General features: G+C 43.4%; 1 protein-coding gene across 1 annotated transcript in view; it reads left to right on the forward strand.

The window, feature by feature from the left end:
- The window catches only part of LOC146861101 (lanosterol synthase-like), a 182,984-nt gene that overhangs the window by 118,332 nt on the left and 49,767 nt on the right, over positions 1-14,885 (forward strand). The window contains exons 12-17 of the mRNA XM_085645160.1: positions 1,624-1,680; positions 2,566-2,637; positions 4,613-4,663; positions 5,012-5,161; positions 5,839-5,935; positions 8,112-8,217. Coding sequence (XP_085501286.1) covers positions 1,624-1,680; positions 2,566-2,637; positions 4,613-4,663; positions 5,012-5,161; positions 5,839-5,935; positions 8,112-8,217 — 533 coding nt within the window. The remainder of the gene's footprint in view (positions 1-1,623; positions 1,681-2,565; positions 2,638-4,612; positions 4,664-5,011; positions 5,162-5,838; positions 5,936-8,111; positions 8,218-14,885) is intronic.

Below are 14,885 nucleotides of genomic sequence, written 5' to 3' on the forward strand. Positions count from 1 at the left end.
TCCTGACCCCTTATGAAAAATGGCTGATGACACGCACGTCCAATAAGAAAATAATCTCTGACCTCTACAAAATGCTTCTGGACTCCACCGCACACACATATAACGCAGGCCGGGCTCGGTGGGAGAGGGACCTGGGCAGATCCTTAAGCCACAAGGAATGGGACGGTATCTACCATAGAGCGCGGCACTCTGCATACCACATGGGTCTCACGGAGACTCTGACCAAAATTGCCACTTACTGGTATTATACGCCAGAACGCTTGCATCGCTTTGACCCTCGCCGGAGCGCGCTGTGTTGGAGGAACTGTGGAGAGGTGGGCACCCTAGTGCACGTTCTATGGAGCTGTGCCTGTATACAACCATACTGGTCCCAGGTTCTGGACGACATTGACCTGCACTTTGAGACAGAGCTACCGCGCTTCCCCGCGTATATCCTTCTGGGCTTACCCAACCCATTGACGTACCCACTCAAATCCCGGAGGGGTAGGCTGATGGCCATCGCCTTAGGCGCAGCGACACAAAACATATTGATACACTGGCGCTCAGCCCAGCTCCCGACACACTCTGGCTGGCTCCAGAGACTCTGGGGGGTGCTGGGTATGGAGAAACTCACACTCACTTTAGCGGGCAGAGGATCCGAATTCCCAGAGTTGTGGCGGCCCTTCCTCACCCTACTGGTGTCTGAATTCCGTGAGCTGACCTGTCCCCGCTATCTGCGGTTACTACGCCTAGCAGACACCCAGATTCCGAAGGATACTTCCCAGACTCGCCGCAAGCGGCGGCGTTGATCCTTTAGAGGCTGCCCCTCACTTGACCAGTTGTAGCGGACGAGGGAAAGGGAGGGGGGAGGTAGCATTGAGGTTTTGTATGATTTTATTATTCTTTTTATAATTTTCTGTTCTCTGTTTATGTTTACCACCCGTAGTTTAGCTACGTCTGCCAACCCAGTTGCCTCAATGGCATTGTGCCTCTAGAACCGAGGGTGGTTGTTGTTCAATGTTTGCTTGAAATCAATAAAGAGATTTAAACCATAAAAGGCATAGAGAGAATATGTGCATAGTAATACAATAGTAACAGCTTTCTTTTAAATAGGATTTGCTACAGCATGCCCAAAGCACTGTAAATGTTTTGTGCTAATCAGTGGTACTCAATTTCTTGACCTCGGTTGGATGACACACTGAGTCTTACATGCTGCGATTCTCACCTTTGCCAAAGAAATGACCACGGATCTCCGCAATGAACACTTAACTTACTGAGCTATCTTACCAATGTAATTGACAACAATCCACATATGCCACAGGGCTAAAATTGTTCAAGCCGAATGATTGCCAAGAAAGCAGCTAGCGATTTCACTCTTGCAGTTTAAACACCTACAATGGAAATCCGGGTAAATACACATCACTGAGCTACTTTACTTATTCCAGATGATGCCAACCCACAGATGTTGGAGGGAGGAAAGAGCATTGTAGAAATTTGAAGTATACACAGATGTACATTTCTCTGCATGCGATCCTTACACCTGTAAATTCGATGTAGATACCCAACACTGCGGACTCGTTACACTGTACTTGATGCATGTTTGTCACTGTTGTTACATGATTACTGAATATTTTTGCTTTTCAGGGAACCAATGGCTCCCAGTTGTGGGATACAGCATTTGCAGCTCAAGCCTTTCTCGAGGTGCAGTAGAAACTCAGCAACATATGTGTATTTGTTTGTGTACTTCCTTCTTTTCAGGCCAGTTAATATATCATCATAGTTTCTCCTTCTCAATACTGGTCCTTTACTCCTTCCTCAGTGTATAGACCCCACCTGTTTCCTCCAGTTATCCACTTATTTTCTATTCCTAGCCTATCCCTACTGTACGGCCTTTTATCCTCCCCCAAGAAATGCACAAAACAAGTCACCACGCTCTCACACAAAATAACCTGGTCCCATCTTATAGCATGCAACTTACCTCATGCTCTGTCTGCTTTACCTGGGACCCTCGCGGGGATCATTGTGACCACAAACGTGACCTGCAAATAATGCTGGAGATTTTCCCTTTTCGATTTGCCTCCTCCAGCTTCCAAGCCCTTCTCTCTCAGTCTCGCTACTGCATAGTTTTACATCCTTCTTTTTGGATCACTCACATTCTTCCTGGCTTTATGTCTCTCTTTTCACTCACTGTCCTTCCCAACCTCCTTTTTGATTACTCTTTCTGGTGGGCTGTCCATCATCAGTCCAGGAGGCCTGGATCCAGGCAACATTTTTGTGATATCCATTTTCAGTGGCTTTCTATACAGTGAGTACACCTCATTTAAATGGTCAGTGGTTTTCCCAAAAATTTGGCATGGATCAGACCCGGATCCACATTTTACATCCTTGCTCTACTGGTACTTCCGCCCTTCATCATCTCGCTCCACTCACTGTCATCTGCACATGTGTCGATCCTTGATTTTTCCCCAGTTGTATCTCTTGCTGTCTTTTCTCCCACTCTTATGTTTTCCTCTCGTGTCTCCATCTGCCACTTTCCTCCACTAAAGTTTTCATATCTCTCTGGTTACCATGTCTTCCTTGTGGCAGGCAGGAGCTCAGGGTCAGACCGGATTCATCTCTTGTTTGAAGAAGGCCCATGAGTTCTTCCGGATCACACAAGTGAGTGAAGACATAATGGGACTATGCTGTTGTGTATAATATGTATGGGGTAAGGAGGAGCCACTGTAAAGCATAACCTGGACAAGGGAAAAACCATCATCACCCATAATCCTAGTGTAAAAATGGTGACCCTTTTAATCATTTAGAGATTGGAAGAGGCACCTGAGGCTTGTCATTTAATAACTACGCAACAACAGTGGTTGCGGAGTTCACAGGCTGGCCTTCTGGCCTAATTCACAAGCTGTTTTCACATGTTAACTGAACTTTAGTGTGCTTTTAGTTTGTTCTGCGTTGTATAATCTCAAAATGACAAGCATAATATTACCTCAGAGTTTTGCAAATGACACCTCACACTATGTACATTAGATTTGCTCCTATTAAGGACGGAACTAAATGTGTTTCGTAGGTGGGAATGGGGAGAGACTGTCCCAAAACTGGTTGGACTGTAGGAGTAAAAGGGTTCTCCACAAGGAAGAAAATGAACTTTTTGGGACTATTTATGCATGCTACATATACATCATGCACATTTACTCACCTATAAATGCTTAGAAATGGACATTTTCAAAGAAAGCTGCGACTGTGGCAGCTTCCCACAAGTACTAATTTCTATTGTAAATTCTAAAAAAAAAAAAAAACTACTTTTATACCAAGTGTAGGAGTAAACCTGTTGGTGTAAAATTGTTTTTCCTGTGAATCGTACCTCCTGAGACCAGTTTTTGGGATTGAAATTGCATTCCGGCTTTCTGCCAACTACATGCTATACTGGTATTGTGGGAGAAGTAGTACAAGTGAGGTACATTTCTTCTCAATCCTCTGGCTTTCTTTTGCTGTGTGGGTCGTACTTCGGTTTCCAACACCTGGTATGTTTCGTACATCCTATAACTGGTTTCCGAATAGTGTTAAGAAACAATTAAGATCATGTCCTGGGGTATCAGCAGAGTATTGTCAATTAGTCCCTTGCATCAACATGCATTCAGTCGGCCTTAAAACCATCCGATTTCCCTCTCTGTCACTGCAGTGAGGTCCAGTATCATTTTGCTCATCATCTCTTGGTCTGTGCAAGAATTGTTTTCAGCATGGGCATTCTGAGCTTTGCTGCAGCTGACTCCCCTGCACAAATGAGTGTGTTTGTGATTCCTTCTCCAGAACACACGAGAGGACACAGATCTTTCAACTATAATATTGACAGAAATGTGCAACAGTGGCACCTGCTTCTTAGTAAATATATTTTCCTGACACAGTTGCACTATTAAAGAAGACACCTAAATCGACAAAGCAGAATTAAAATATCTCATTTGTTAGGATATCATCTATAGAGATTTAGCAGGCAGGGCGGATAGGCCAAGCTCTTCTCAAGGACTTTTCTGGCCCTACCAAGACCATTGACAGCTGAACAACCTCCATTTATCTTTATCATTTGGTCTAAATCTTGCATTGGTTTTGCCTGCTTTACCGTGGCACCTCCATGAGCCAGAATACTGGACCCAGACCTGATTGTACCACTGTCTCACCCGTTTTGGACCATACCACTTGCAACTTGATGCAAAACTTGTTAATATTTGAAAGATCCAATCTGCAAATGAATTTACTTACCTGTAACCCAGAGTTTTGCAAATTGGTACCTGTCATGAATCCGAATAATACTGCATCCAGGCCACCGTCTCCAATAGAGGAGAAGATGCTGCTTAAAATGTTACTGTGCCTTAAATGCAAAAGCTCCAGAAAGGATTTAAAGATGATGTAGAAGCTAATTTGATCCTTGTGTCCTGTCAATGTTGTAATCAGATTAGACATATGCTAATGGTAAGCGGATATTTGACGTTTTAAAAGACTCCTCTTTATCCAGTCACAGCGTGGCAGAAGAATTCAAAGGGTGTCAAGTTCTGAAACATTTCAAGCTGTAAAATCAGCGTTACTGATCAGTAATTCACCTTCCTACCTATTTACCAATTTCCCCATTTTATTTTTTCCCCAGATACCGGACAATCCACCTGACTATCAGAAGTATTATCGACAAATGAATAAGGTATGTCTTGGTCTTTTCAGCTCCTGCAATTTCGTCATTTCTGGATCTGTCCCTTTTGCTTCCATTAGCACAGTGTCCTAGTTCTCAAACCTTCCCCACATTCTGCTCAGACTCCCTCAGGTGTAGTCCCTCTCCTTCCTGCCATTTCCCTTTCACCACTGCATCCTTTTTTCTCAGTCTCTCTTAAGCTTCTTGTCAACCGCTCCTTTATCCTCTCATCAAACCCATAACCCCTTTTTCCCAGTCTGTTAATGTTCTCCAGTTTTGATTACATTTTGTTCATCCCTGGCTGCCCAAACACGAACGGCTTCTCTTCCTTGTCTCACAGTCTGCCATGTATTCTTACAGGGAGGATTCCCCTTTAGCACCCGTGACTGTGGCTGGATCGTTGCTGACTGCACTGCTGAGGGCCTCAAAGCTGTGATGCTGCTGCAGGAAATGTGCCCATTTATAACAGATCACATTCCCAACAATCGTCTGTTTGACGCTGTCAATGTGGTGAGTACCCCGTTGAAGCTTCAGATGCTAGGAGCGAGAAGGTGATACCTTTATTTGCTCAACTGATGGAGGGCCAGACGATAAGAGTCAGAAATTCTCTCATTTCGTCCTTGGAGGGCATGACATTGTGGTTTGTTGGGGGATGTGCCCCATAAATAATAAATATATCTTTACGGAAAATGCACAGAAAATGGGACAGATGCAGAGGTCACTTGTTGCAGCAGGTTTAGGGAGCTGGAGGTTAGGTTTGTGCAGAGGTTATAGCCGGTTGTTATGAAAGATGGGCGGTGGCATCGCTGGAACTAGCAGCTACCATTGCTTCCTTGGAAAAAGGAATTTAGCTTTGTTCCATTTCTCACCGTTCCAGGCACATGTCTAGGTGTGCCAGGCTGTACTATGGCCCTCGCAGGCAGATATGTAGTAGAGTTTGTGGAACGGGTATTAGTGGTTTATTGAGGTCAGATGTGGGAGTAGTGGACACAGCTATGCTGACAGATTTAGGGTAGCTAGAGAGTGCAGTGGGGCAGAAACAAAGGTAGTATAAGTGGGACACACTGGAATAGGACCCCACTTGAAGGCAGGACTTCTCCCTGTTTGGGATTTTATACTTGGTGCAAAGTTTGTATTTCCCTCTTTCCTGAATCCCCACACCCTCTGTCTTTTCCTGTCAATTGCAGTTATTGAGTATGAGGAACTCAGATGGAGGGTTTGCTACGTATGAGACCAAGCGTGGAGGCCGTCTGCTCGAGCTTCTGAATCCCTCCGAGGTGTTTGGTAAGATACTTCCCGCTGCTGTAGCACCACTTTTGACAAAACACCTTACTTGAGGATATAAGGCACAAACTGTTTAGGCACGTTAGGCATTTATCACATTGGTGCATTAAAGCTTGGAATTCCTATTGTATCTGAAATAATTTGTTTGGTACATGTCAGTTTACAAATACATGAGTGAACATCTTTCTGAGACAAATATACTTGTGTATGAAGCAACAAGCGCATCATGTTCCTATCCTATGAGAATAAGGATATACATTGGTAATGAACCTTTAACTTTTTAGCAAACACCAACCTGCAGTGAGAGGCAATTATGTGGCATGACCTAAAGAAGAAATACATTAGCAAAGTGAGAAGAATGATAAAATATAAAAGGGATACAGACAGGTAAAAAAGGGAGGATAATGCTACACTTACTGCATCGGATAATCACTTTTTGGTAGGGCTGCGAGAAGTCAAACTTTGAATTAGCAAGAATTAATCATGGAAGCTTGTATGTGGGGAAAAAATGTGTCCATTGCATGGAATTCCTAAGAGGACTGGTCATAGAGGTTTTTCCGGTGGCGACCAAATAAAACTTTCTCACATTTAACGAGGTAAAGTTTAAATAACACAAAGCAGCATGCAAGGAAGATGCATATTATGCGCCAAATAAGAAAAGTACCAAGGAAAATATGGTTTTGTAAAAAAAAAAAAAAGACTACCTAATTATTTGAGCCTTCAGCGGTTTAATAGGAAATGTATAGAATACATGAAAGTTAAGGTGTGTACTTGTTACAGTAGAAGTGATGCGGGTATCTTTGTATTAATCCAGTTTATTTGCAGTTTGTTGGATAACGATTTTGGACCTTGTGTCATGTGGTGAACAGGTGTAAGGGACTGCCTCACCAGCAAGCACACTGATTATCCTTGTTGCAAGATCTTTAGGAGGATAATCTTGTTTTTTATTTTGTTAATATGCTCTGATCAGAATGGATTGGAAAGAAGTAAGGTGAACTTTGCAAAGAGTTTTAAAGTGAAACAGAAGATTTTGTAAGTATAATTGAAAACATGTGAATGAGTTTTAGAAAGCATTCTATGGAAATAATAAAGATGTGGGGGTGGAGGGGTCACTGTTTTAATGGTCGATGAGATGTACAATGTTGTTGTATGTTTAGGTTTATTGTTGGTGACAAGATGGAGAATGTGAATGGTTCTTAACCTCGAACAGGCCCCCCTATTATCTTGCAACGGAGTATTCCAGTTTACATCACATGTTCAATTAGCACGATTTCATTATTAAAATATACACTCAAGCACCTCATAGTATGCGTATTAGCCAGAGATAAAGGTCGAACATGAGGGAAAAGAAAAAGCGGAGAGACAAAGCCAGAAAACAACCACCATATAGCAACATGAACTACACCACTAACGCTTTCAGCCTCCTCTAAGCCTAATCTGGATTAAAACCCCAGCCCAAACAATGAAGGACCTCACCCTTAAACACCCCACATGAGCGCCCCCATGGAATACTTCTAAAGACCTCTAAGTTCCCGGATCAATCCGGGTTCATCACCATACCCTCCAGGAAATCTCTGGCTGATTTCACCTGTGCAGACACCTAACAGCTTCTTTCATAATCATATCTAACCCTTATGGGAAAGTTATCTCCCACAAGTGGTGCTGTTCGGTATATGCTGCTGTTCGCCCACTGGAGAATCACGTCATCCGTTCCTTTGGCAGGATCCCTCCTCCCTCTGTCATGCACCCGCCTAGGCCCAGTTAAGCAGCAGAACACAAAGCATGTGTGCCACCTCCCCCACGAGGGGATCGCCATAACCAATCCAGGCCATGCGAACGCAGAACAACTGCAGTGCTCATCTATGCCGTCTCACAGTTTGTTCTCACTGGAACAGAAGCACTCTCCAGGCCACCGCCAGGTGTTTCATTCTCCACCTCAGTCTCCGTTCCGCTCCAGAGGGACCTGGACATCAGTCAGGAACCCGAAGAGATGTGGCCATCTTCGGCCGATGAGGTTTGTTTTACATGACTTAGACAAACTACAAATGTATTTTTATTCATTTCATGCCCAATACATGGTCTCTAAGTAGGATATTACCATTAATTCACAGTGTATTTTGATTATTCGTCTCTTGGGAATGTTGACTAGTGAGCAATGTGTTTTTGTTTGCCTCAGGTGACATTATGATTGATTACACCTATGTTGAGTGTACGTCGGCAGTCATGCAGGCCCTCAAACATTTCCAGGACAGATTTCCGGATCACCGTGTGGACGAGATAAGGTGAGAGCGGGGGATGTCCAGATGGGCTCGTGACCATATGTGCAGACCTGCAGATTTAGTGAGAGCTGCAGGAAACGGGTGAGGTCAGGTAAGAGCTTTGTCGGATGGTTATGAGAAGTCTGTCAGGAACTTGCAGTGAGGTTAGTTGAATTATTATACGGGTGAGCTAAAGTTAGACCCCATGTTGAAGGGAAACTAAGTGAAACCTGGAGGGTTCTTGACTAGATGAGTGCTAAGCAAGACTTGTGGAGAAAACGACAAGGCATGCACTACAGCCTGTGGTTTAGTGGCCTCGTTGAAGTTGATGGACGATAATGCGAAGCCTGAGAGGAAGTGTTAGTGAGTTATGCATGGAGACCTACAGAAGATTAGAACCACAGAGACATGTAGGTTCTCAAATGACAATAGTAGGACATTGGATTGGAAATACTTGCAGAAGATGATGGAAGACCAGCAGACGAATCAGGGAAAAACCATTAGCTATTTCGGAGTCCAGATCTCTAAGTAAAGTTAAAGGATAAAAGGCACTGCACAAGAATGTTTCTAGAAAATATGTTGAAATATTACAAAGAAGTCTTTATACATAGATGTAGGAGAAGGGGCTTTAATCCAATGTATTAATGTCTGCCTGTTATACGTTTATGCATAAAAGACATGGGAAAGTAGTTTAAGCCAGGACGTTGTTAGGAACAACTGGATGGGATGTCCAGTTTCTTGAGCAGTGTCTTGCTCACTGATATCAGGTATTAGGAATCTACAAAGCAAGTCAAGCTGAAAGGTATTGCTCTCTTCTTTTCAAAAGAATGTCTGAGGCCCATTTTCTTACACATAGTTTGGTTCAGAAGCAGAGCTAGAATTTCAAGGTCTCTTTCCACTGTAGCCTCATACTACTTCAGGCAGCCTTTCCTTTCAGTAGCTGCATTCTTTCGGCTGATAACCACTTTACAAAGTGAGTTCCAAATGGATGTATTTAGGTAACCTCTTAAATCAGCTAGGACTACACACCGCGTGCCGGCCTAGAACTGCTGTTCATGCAGCATGTATGAGGCACCCAGAAGGGATCCATCTGTATCTCACCCACCTCACAAACAAGGCTTCTACAGGTTTTCTGCCATCAATAATGTCTGTAGTCTGAGACCCACAGAAAAGGTGGCAGCTACGCAGGAAACTGCTTAAGAAATAAACCTTGTTATAGTGGATTGGTAGTGCTTCTGCTGTTTGAATGAGCCATGCCGTGGGAGGACATAAGAAGAGTTTCAATATATTTAACATACAAGTCAGTAATGATGATAAGCGGGACTGTCCTTGGGTTGAGTCCTAAACTGGAGGTCAAAGATTGGTTATAATCCATGACTCCATTTCACATTTACTGGTCACAGTAGTCGTAGGACTCCCAGAATATACTTGTTAGGCCTTTTGGTAGGATACTGGGTCATTTAGTGATTACTGGGTGGTATCCTGCGTGGGTACTGACGTTTACAACTGGGAATCAAGCGCCACTGTACTAATACTCTTAAATCAGATAGTTTCTTCCTTAGGGCACTTGACTCTCAATTAGTGAAGAAGAACATCCGATCCTTACTGTGGAAATGTGGATTTTCCTGATCAGTTATGTCCCCTATCTTGGACCCCAACGGTTCTATATGCATGTTACAAGTACATGTATGTTCCCTCCAGTTCCAGTTTCTAAGACGCAAACATATGTGTGTCTACCGTTGACATGTTCTCTGTCAGATCCGCCATCAATGGGCTGGATATTCGATTCCTAAGTATGAAAGGCCACCGACTTTATATGGCTAAGTTACTTCATTTTTACAGTTCAGGCAAGTAGGCCCGATTCTGTCCTCAAAGCCTTTCCCTGCTCTCTGTCTTTGACAGCTTCAGCTTGAGCTCGCATCTGTATCCATGAACTTTGTCCTACTCCCTGTGCAGCTAACGGTGACTGCCTCGGCCAGTTTTCGCCTGTCTGCCAAGAAGTTGTATTTCACCTTCGAATTATCTATTTTACTCTTCAGCCGATGCATTCCTGTCCAGTGATTTAGGTAAACATTTCCTTTAGCTCACAAGCAAAGGACTCAGCCTTTCCGTCCTCCTGCAAGTGATTCATAGCCCTGTTGCCATGGAAAGTTTTCTATCCCTCGCATCTCATATAGACACTTAGACGCTTGTACACGCACACAGTCAGTATAGAATAGATTCTGTCCGAGAGTTCTTCCTTGTGGATAACATAGTTCTTTAAACATAGGATGTTAGATATGATTTGGGATTAGGTTGACTTGACCCCAGACTTCTCGTCTCCACATGTAGAGCTAAATGTCAAGTCCCCTTCACCCCCTAGTTGCACGTCAATTACACGTCATGCTGCCGCGCGCGCATCTATGCCAAGTATTATCTTATAGATCCACCTATGTCTGATAATTCTAACCAATCATGTTTCTTTTATTCCTTATTACGCCTAGTTTCGATTATGTCACTGTTTTGTCACTTTTCTTATCAAATGTTACGCCTTCTACATTCGTTTCATTGTAATGCACTTATTATAAAAATACATGTCTGTTAATGAATTATTGTACTTCACTTCCTGAACCCTCGTGGTGACGGAACCTGAAGGCCGCGACTCGAGTCGGCCATTTTGAATGGAATAAAGCCCATTAGAAAACCTCTTATACCACGGATTCTGCCTCTTGTTATTTTGAGCTATTTACTTTATTTTAAGATTCCGTATGAAATTCAGTCCGGTATTTTTATTTACCACATAATGGCGCCCGAACAGGGACACTTTCTCATCTCACGCGCCGGCGGTGCGTTGCAGGCCCGGTCTCCTGCCACAGCTGGACGGACCATAAAACGCGTACCAGCAGGATTTCCTGTAAGCTCCCTCCGGTCAAGCGGGGGCGACTGAGGCTGCGATCAACCCAGACGAGGCGGTGAGAAGTGCGAAGTATCCCGACCAGAGCCTAGCTGAGAGAGCAAGATCCGAGGTATACAGAGGCCCACCAGGTTTTCCGAAATCCCGACGTCCAGAGGGTCCGATGTCCGCAGTTATCGAGTCCTGTCCATTCTCTGAGGCCTTCCGTTTCAAGGAGCTACTCGGTGAGTACCATCGCCGGGGAGGCGTGTTGACGCGCACATAGGTTGTGCCGGTCAAGACGGATTTGGGTACACAAATCCGGTCTGCACTGTTTAGCAGTGTATATGTACTGTTTAGCAGTATATCAAGTATTCCGAAGTATTCAGTTATTGTCAAGAATTCAGCGTGGTGATTAGTTAGGCAGACTGTCATCATTGTCAACCATTGTTATAATGTTTAATGTTTAAAGTTTAAAGTATTCAGAAATGTCTTGCATATTGTGGTATGAATGACTGTTCATTGTTCACTGTTCATTATTGTGTTTCTCGTATTAAGCAAGTTCAAGAGTAAGTATCAGATCAGTTGTAAATATGCCGCTCTTCTCGAAGTTAAGACAGATTACTACCAGAAAAGGGGTGCTTGAAGAAGCAGTTCCTATTCCTCCTAGGGATACTCCAGGGCATTTCATGTACCATAAACATGGCTTAGATGCCATATTGTTTCTTGATCTATGGGTAGATTATACCAAAGGATTACCGGAAAGTCAAAGGTGGCCCATAGCGGGAACCTGGGATGCAGAGTGCATCATGAAAGTGGAGGAAGAGTTATGGAAAAGAAAGGTCAGACAGTCACAGAAAGACGCTGTTGAGTTATGGCGTAAAGAATCTCATAGACGAACAGAAAAAGCACGTAGACAAGAAGAGAGGAGTAAAGAAAGTTCAAATAAAGTTCAAGAAAATCTATTAATTGAGGAAGGTATCCGAGTGAAATCAGAACAAGTGAATAGACAAAGAAATGCTCTTATGAATGGTATGTATCCCCTTCTAGCCGAAGGACTACCTAAGGCTGCTCCAGAGATACCAAAAGACTTGCCACCCCCATTATTTCCAATTAAGGTACATCCAAAGGGGCATCCCAGAACCGCAGAAGATGTTTTTCTTTCCTCATATCTAGACGATGCAGCTCCCGAGTATGCTAACGCCACACCACATAGACCGTCTGGCGGAGGGGTCCAACGTCAGGATCAGGTATCTGTCCCCGTGCAACAGCAAGTCCCGATACAAGCTTCGGCAAGCACATCTGTTTCCGCATCTGTCTCCGCAGTCGACTCTACAGAGGTATCGACACCCATAGTTGCTGTGTCACGTTCAACGAACCCATTCACACCCGACGCCCCAGATAGGGCCACGGGAGGTGCTAGCAGTACTTTTACACCACCTAGAATAAATAAACTTGTCTTTCAAGAGTCAGCGCATTCACGTACACCTAAATTCGTAAGTGAACGTACGATTAAAGAACTCCTTGTAAATTGTAGATATGACCCAGTGGTTGGTAAAGAGGACGAAATGGTCCTGGCATCATTACGTATCAGGCGAGCCGCAGAATATTTAGCAAGGTTACCAGGGATGACTACGCATCTAGATAACATATATCATTTTGTTCAAACAGGACGAGATCCAGAATGTATTAACAGAGCTATGGAATTCCAGAAAGTAGAGATACAGGGGGAACTGTTACGTTTCCTCATAAACTGTGTAATCAGAAATCAAGATCGTCCGGGGGTAGACCCGAATGCAATGCTTATTCTTACAAGATGGAGTCAGAATATATCAGAAGGGAGACACGATAAGCAAAATTGTATAATAGCCATGTGCCGAAAAATACGTAAAGAAATAGAGCGTATTCATGAAGAGAGATTGGGAACAGACGAGTTTGAGCAAGATGAAGTGTCCGAATCAGGGAATTCCGCAAGACAGTCAGAGACCATAGCTTATGTAGGCAGAGGAAGATCTTGTGAAAATACTAGATGTTTTTCTGATCCCATACACTCCGTATGTCCAAATAATAGCAGAACGTATCCGACGCCTGTAATAAATCTGAAGTCTCCTGAACATTCGTTTCAAGCCGCAGATAAGATACTACGAGAACGAAGAGGTTACCACCTCCTCGATTCTATGGATGAGCAAGAATTAGCCAGATCAGCCGTTCACTGGATTGACAGTCCTGAAAAATACGGTGATGAGACCGTAGCACACACGTTTCTCAACCTCAGTACAGATGAACAACGCTTAGCTGGAATCTATATGATTCAGCAACTTCTCATATTATATAAGAGCCAACATGCTGACCCTGGTCCTTTACCTGATATATTAACGGAACTACTCACAAACAGATGGAGAGGTTCTAGTAATAAGCTAATTAAAGAGATATTAGTGTCACGTAAGCAGTACGTCCTTTTTGTAAGTCCGGATTCTCTCTCGCTGCCCCACAGAGAAAGAACGCCGTACTATATGGATAGACAAAATCCTTTACGAGAAGTGCACCCAATAAAAGGCGAAGACAATGAGTTTCACCGTGTATTTGTTTACACACCCATATCAAAAATGGAATTATTAGAAATGAAGAAAGTAGTACCTAGTCATGACAAAGACCCAGCGGGTTTCCACCGAGAAATTAAAGACATGTTACTGATGGGAGAGTACACCTTTCCTGATATTATGACGATATTAAAGGTGCTTTTGCCTGCTGGCATATATGAAAAACTGAAAGAAAAAGAGTGGGAAGTGGGAGACCAAAAGATAGACTGGACAGCATTAGCAGAGTAAGAAAGGAGCCGAGCTGCAGGTTCAGGGCTCGGGGATAAAGTTAAACTGTTACCAGGTTTACTAGTACAGGTACTGCCACGTTTATTAACTACAAAAAAGGAAGATTGGGGTGCAATCACAGCCTGCAAACAAAAGCAAGATGAAGACACAAGCGATTATTATGCTCGATTTGAAAAATGTTTTGGTATAAATAGTGGTATAAAAGCAAGTAGTGACTCATATCCACATTTATTTGTGACAAAATTGGTGGAAAATGCATTGCCTCCAGTGAAGAATAGAATATTGAAATTCGAGAGTACCTGGCAAAGTAACACTCCGTCGCAAATGCTACAAATGTTACAGTATCATCACAATAGAATTAGGGATGAACAAGAACACGAGCATAGACGCATGAAGGATACAAAAATGAAAATGCTAGTTTCTCAGACAGTACCAGCAGGTGGTCACAAAAAGGGTGTGACACATTCTGGTGATTCTGCAGTTCCTGTAAAAGGAACCTGCAATTACTGTAAACAACTAGGCCATTATGTACATGATTGTCAAGTCCTGAAACGTAATATAGCTACAGGTATTGCAAAAGAGAGACCACGATTAGTTAGACAAGATCAGAATGAACAAGGAGCTATGCAGCATGGACAGTCCATGCCAGTTCAGCAACAGTCTATGCCAGCCTCACAGCAACCCATACAGTTTGTGCCAGCTGCACCACCGTTGCCTGCTACTGCCACACAAACCACAACACGACAAATGTATCAGACTGCACAGTATGAATACCCTGAGTATCAGCGCTACGCATGAACCAGCCTAGAGAGGGAAGTCGACTTACCGCTTATCGAGATTCCTGTAGATCAAGAAGGACCTTATGTACATAGTGAATTATTAGGTCAAGATAGAAAATTCTTACTCGATACAGGGGCAAGTCGAACAACCATAAAACGTAGTGAAGTTCCAGGGGCACCCCTCTCAGGCTCTCAAAATGTTTCCCTTGGTTT

Source organism: Triturus cristatus, chromosome 3_1 (genome assembly GCF_964204655.1).
Source record: "Triturus cristatus chromosome 3_1, aTriCri1.1, whole genome shotgun sequence".
In the NCBI taxonomy this organism is placed as follows: domain Eukaryota; kingdom Metazoa; phylum Chordata; class Amphibia; order Caudata; family Salamandridae; genus Triturus; species Triturus cristatus.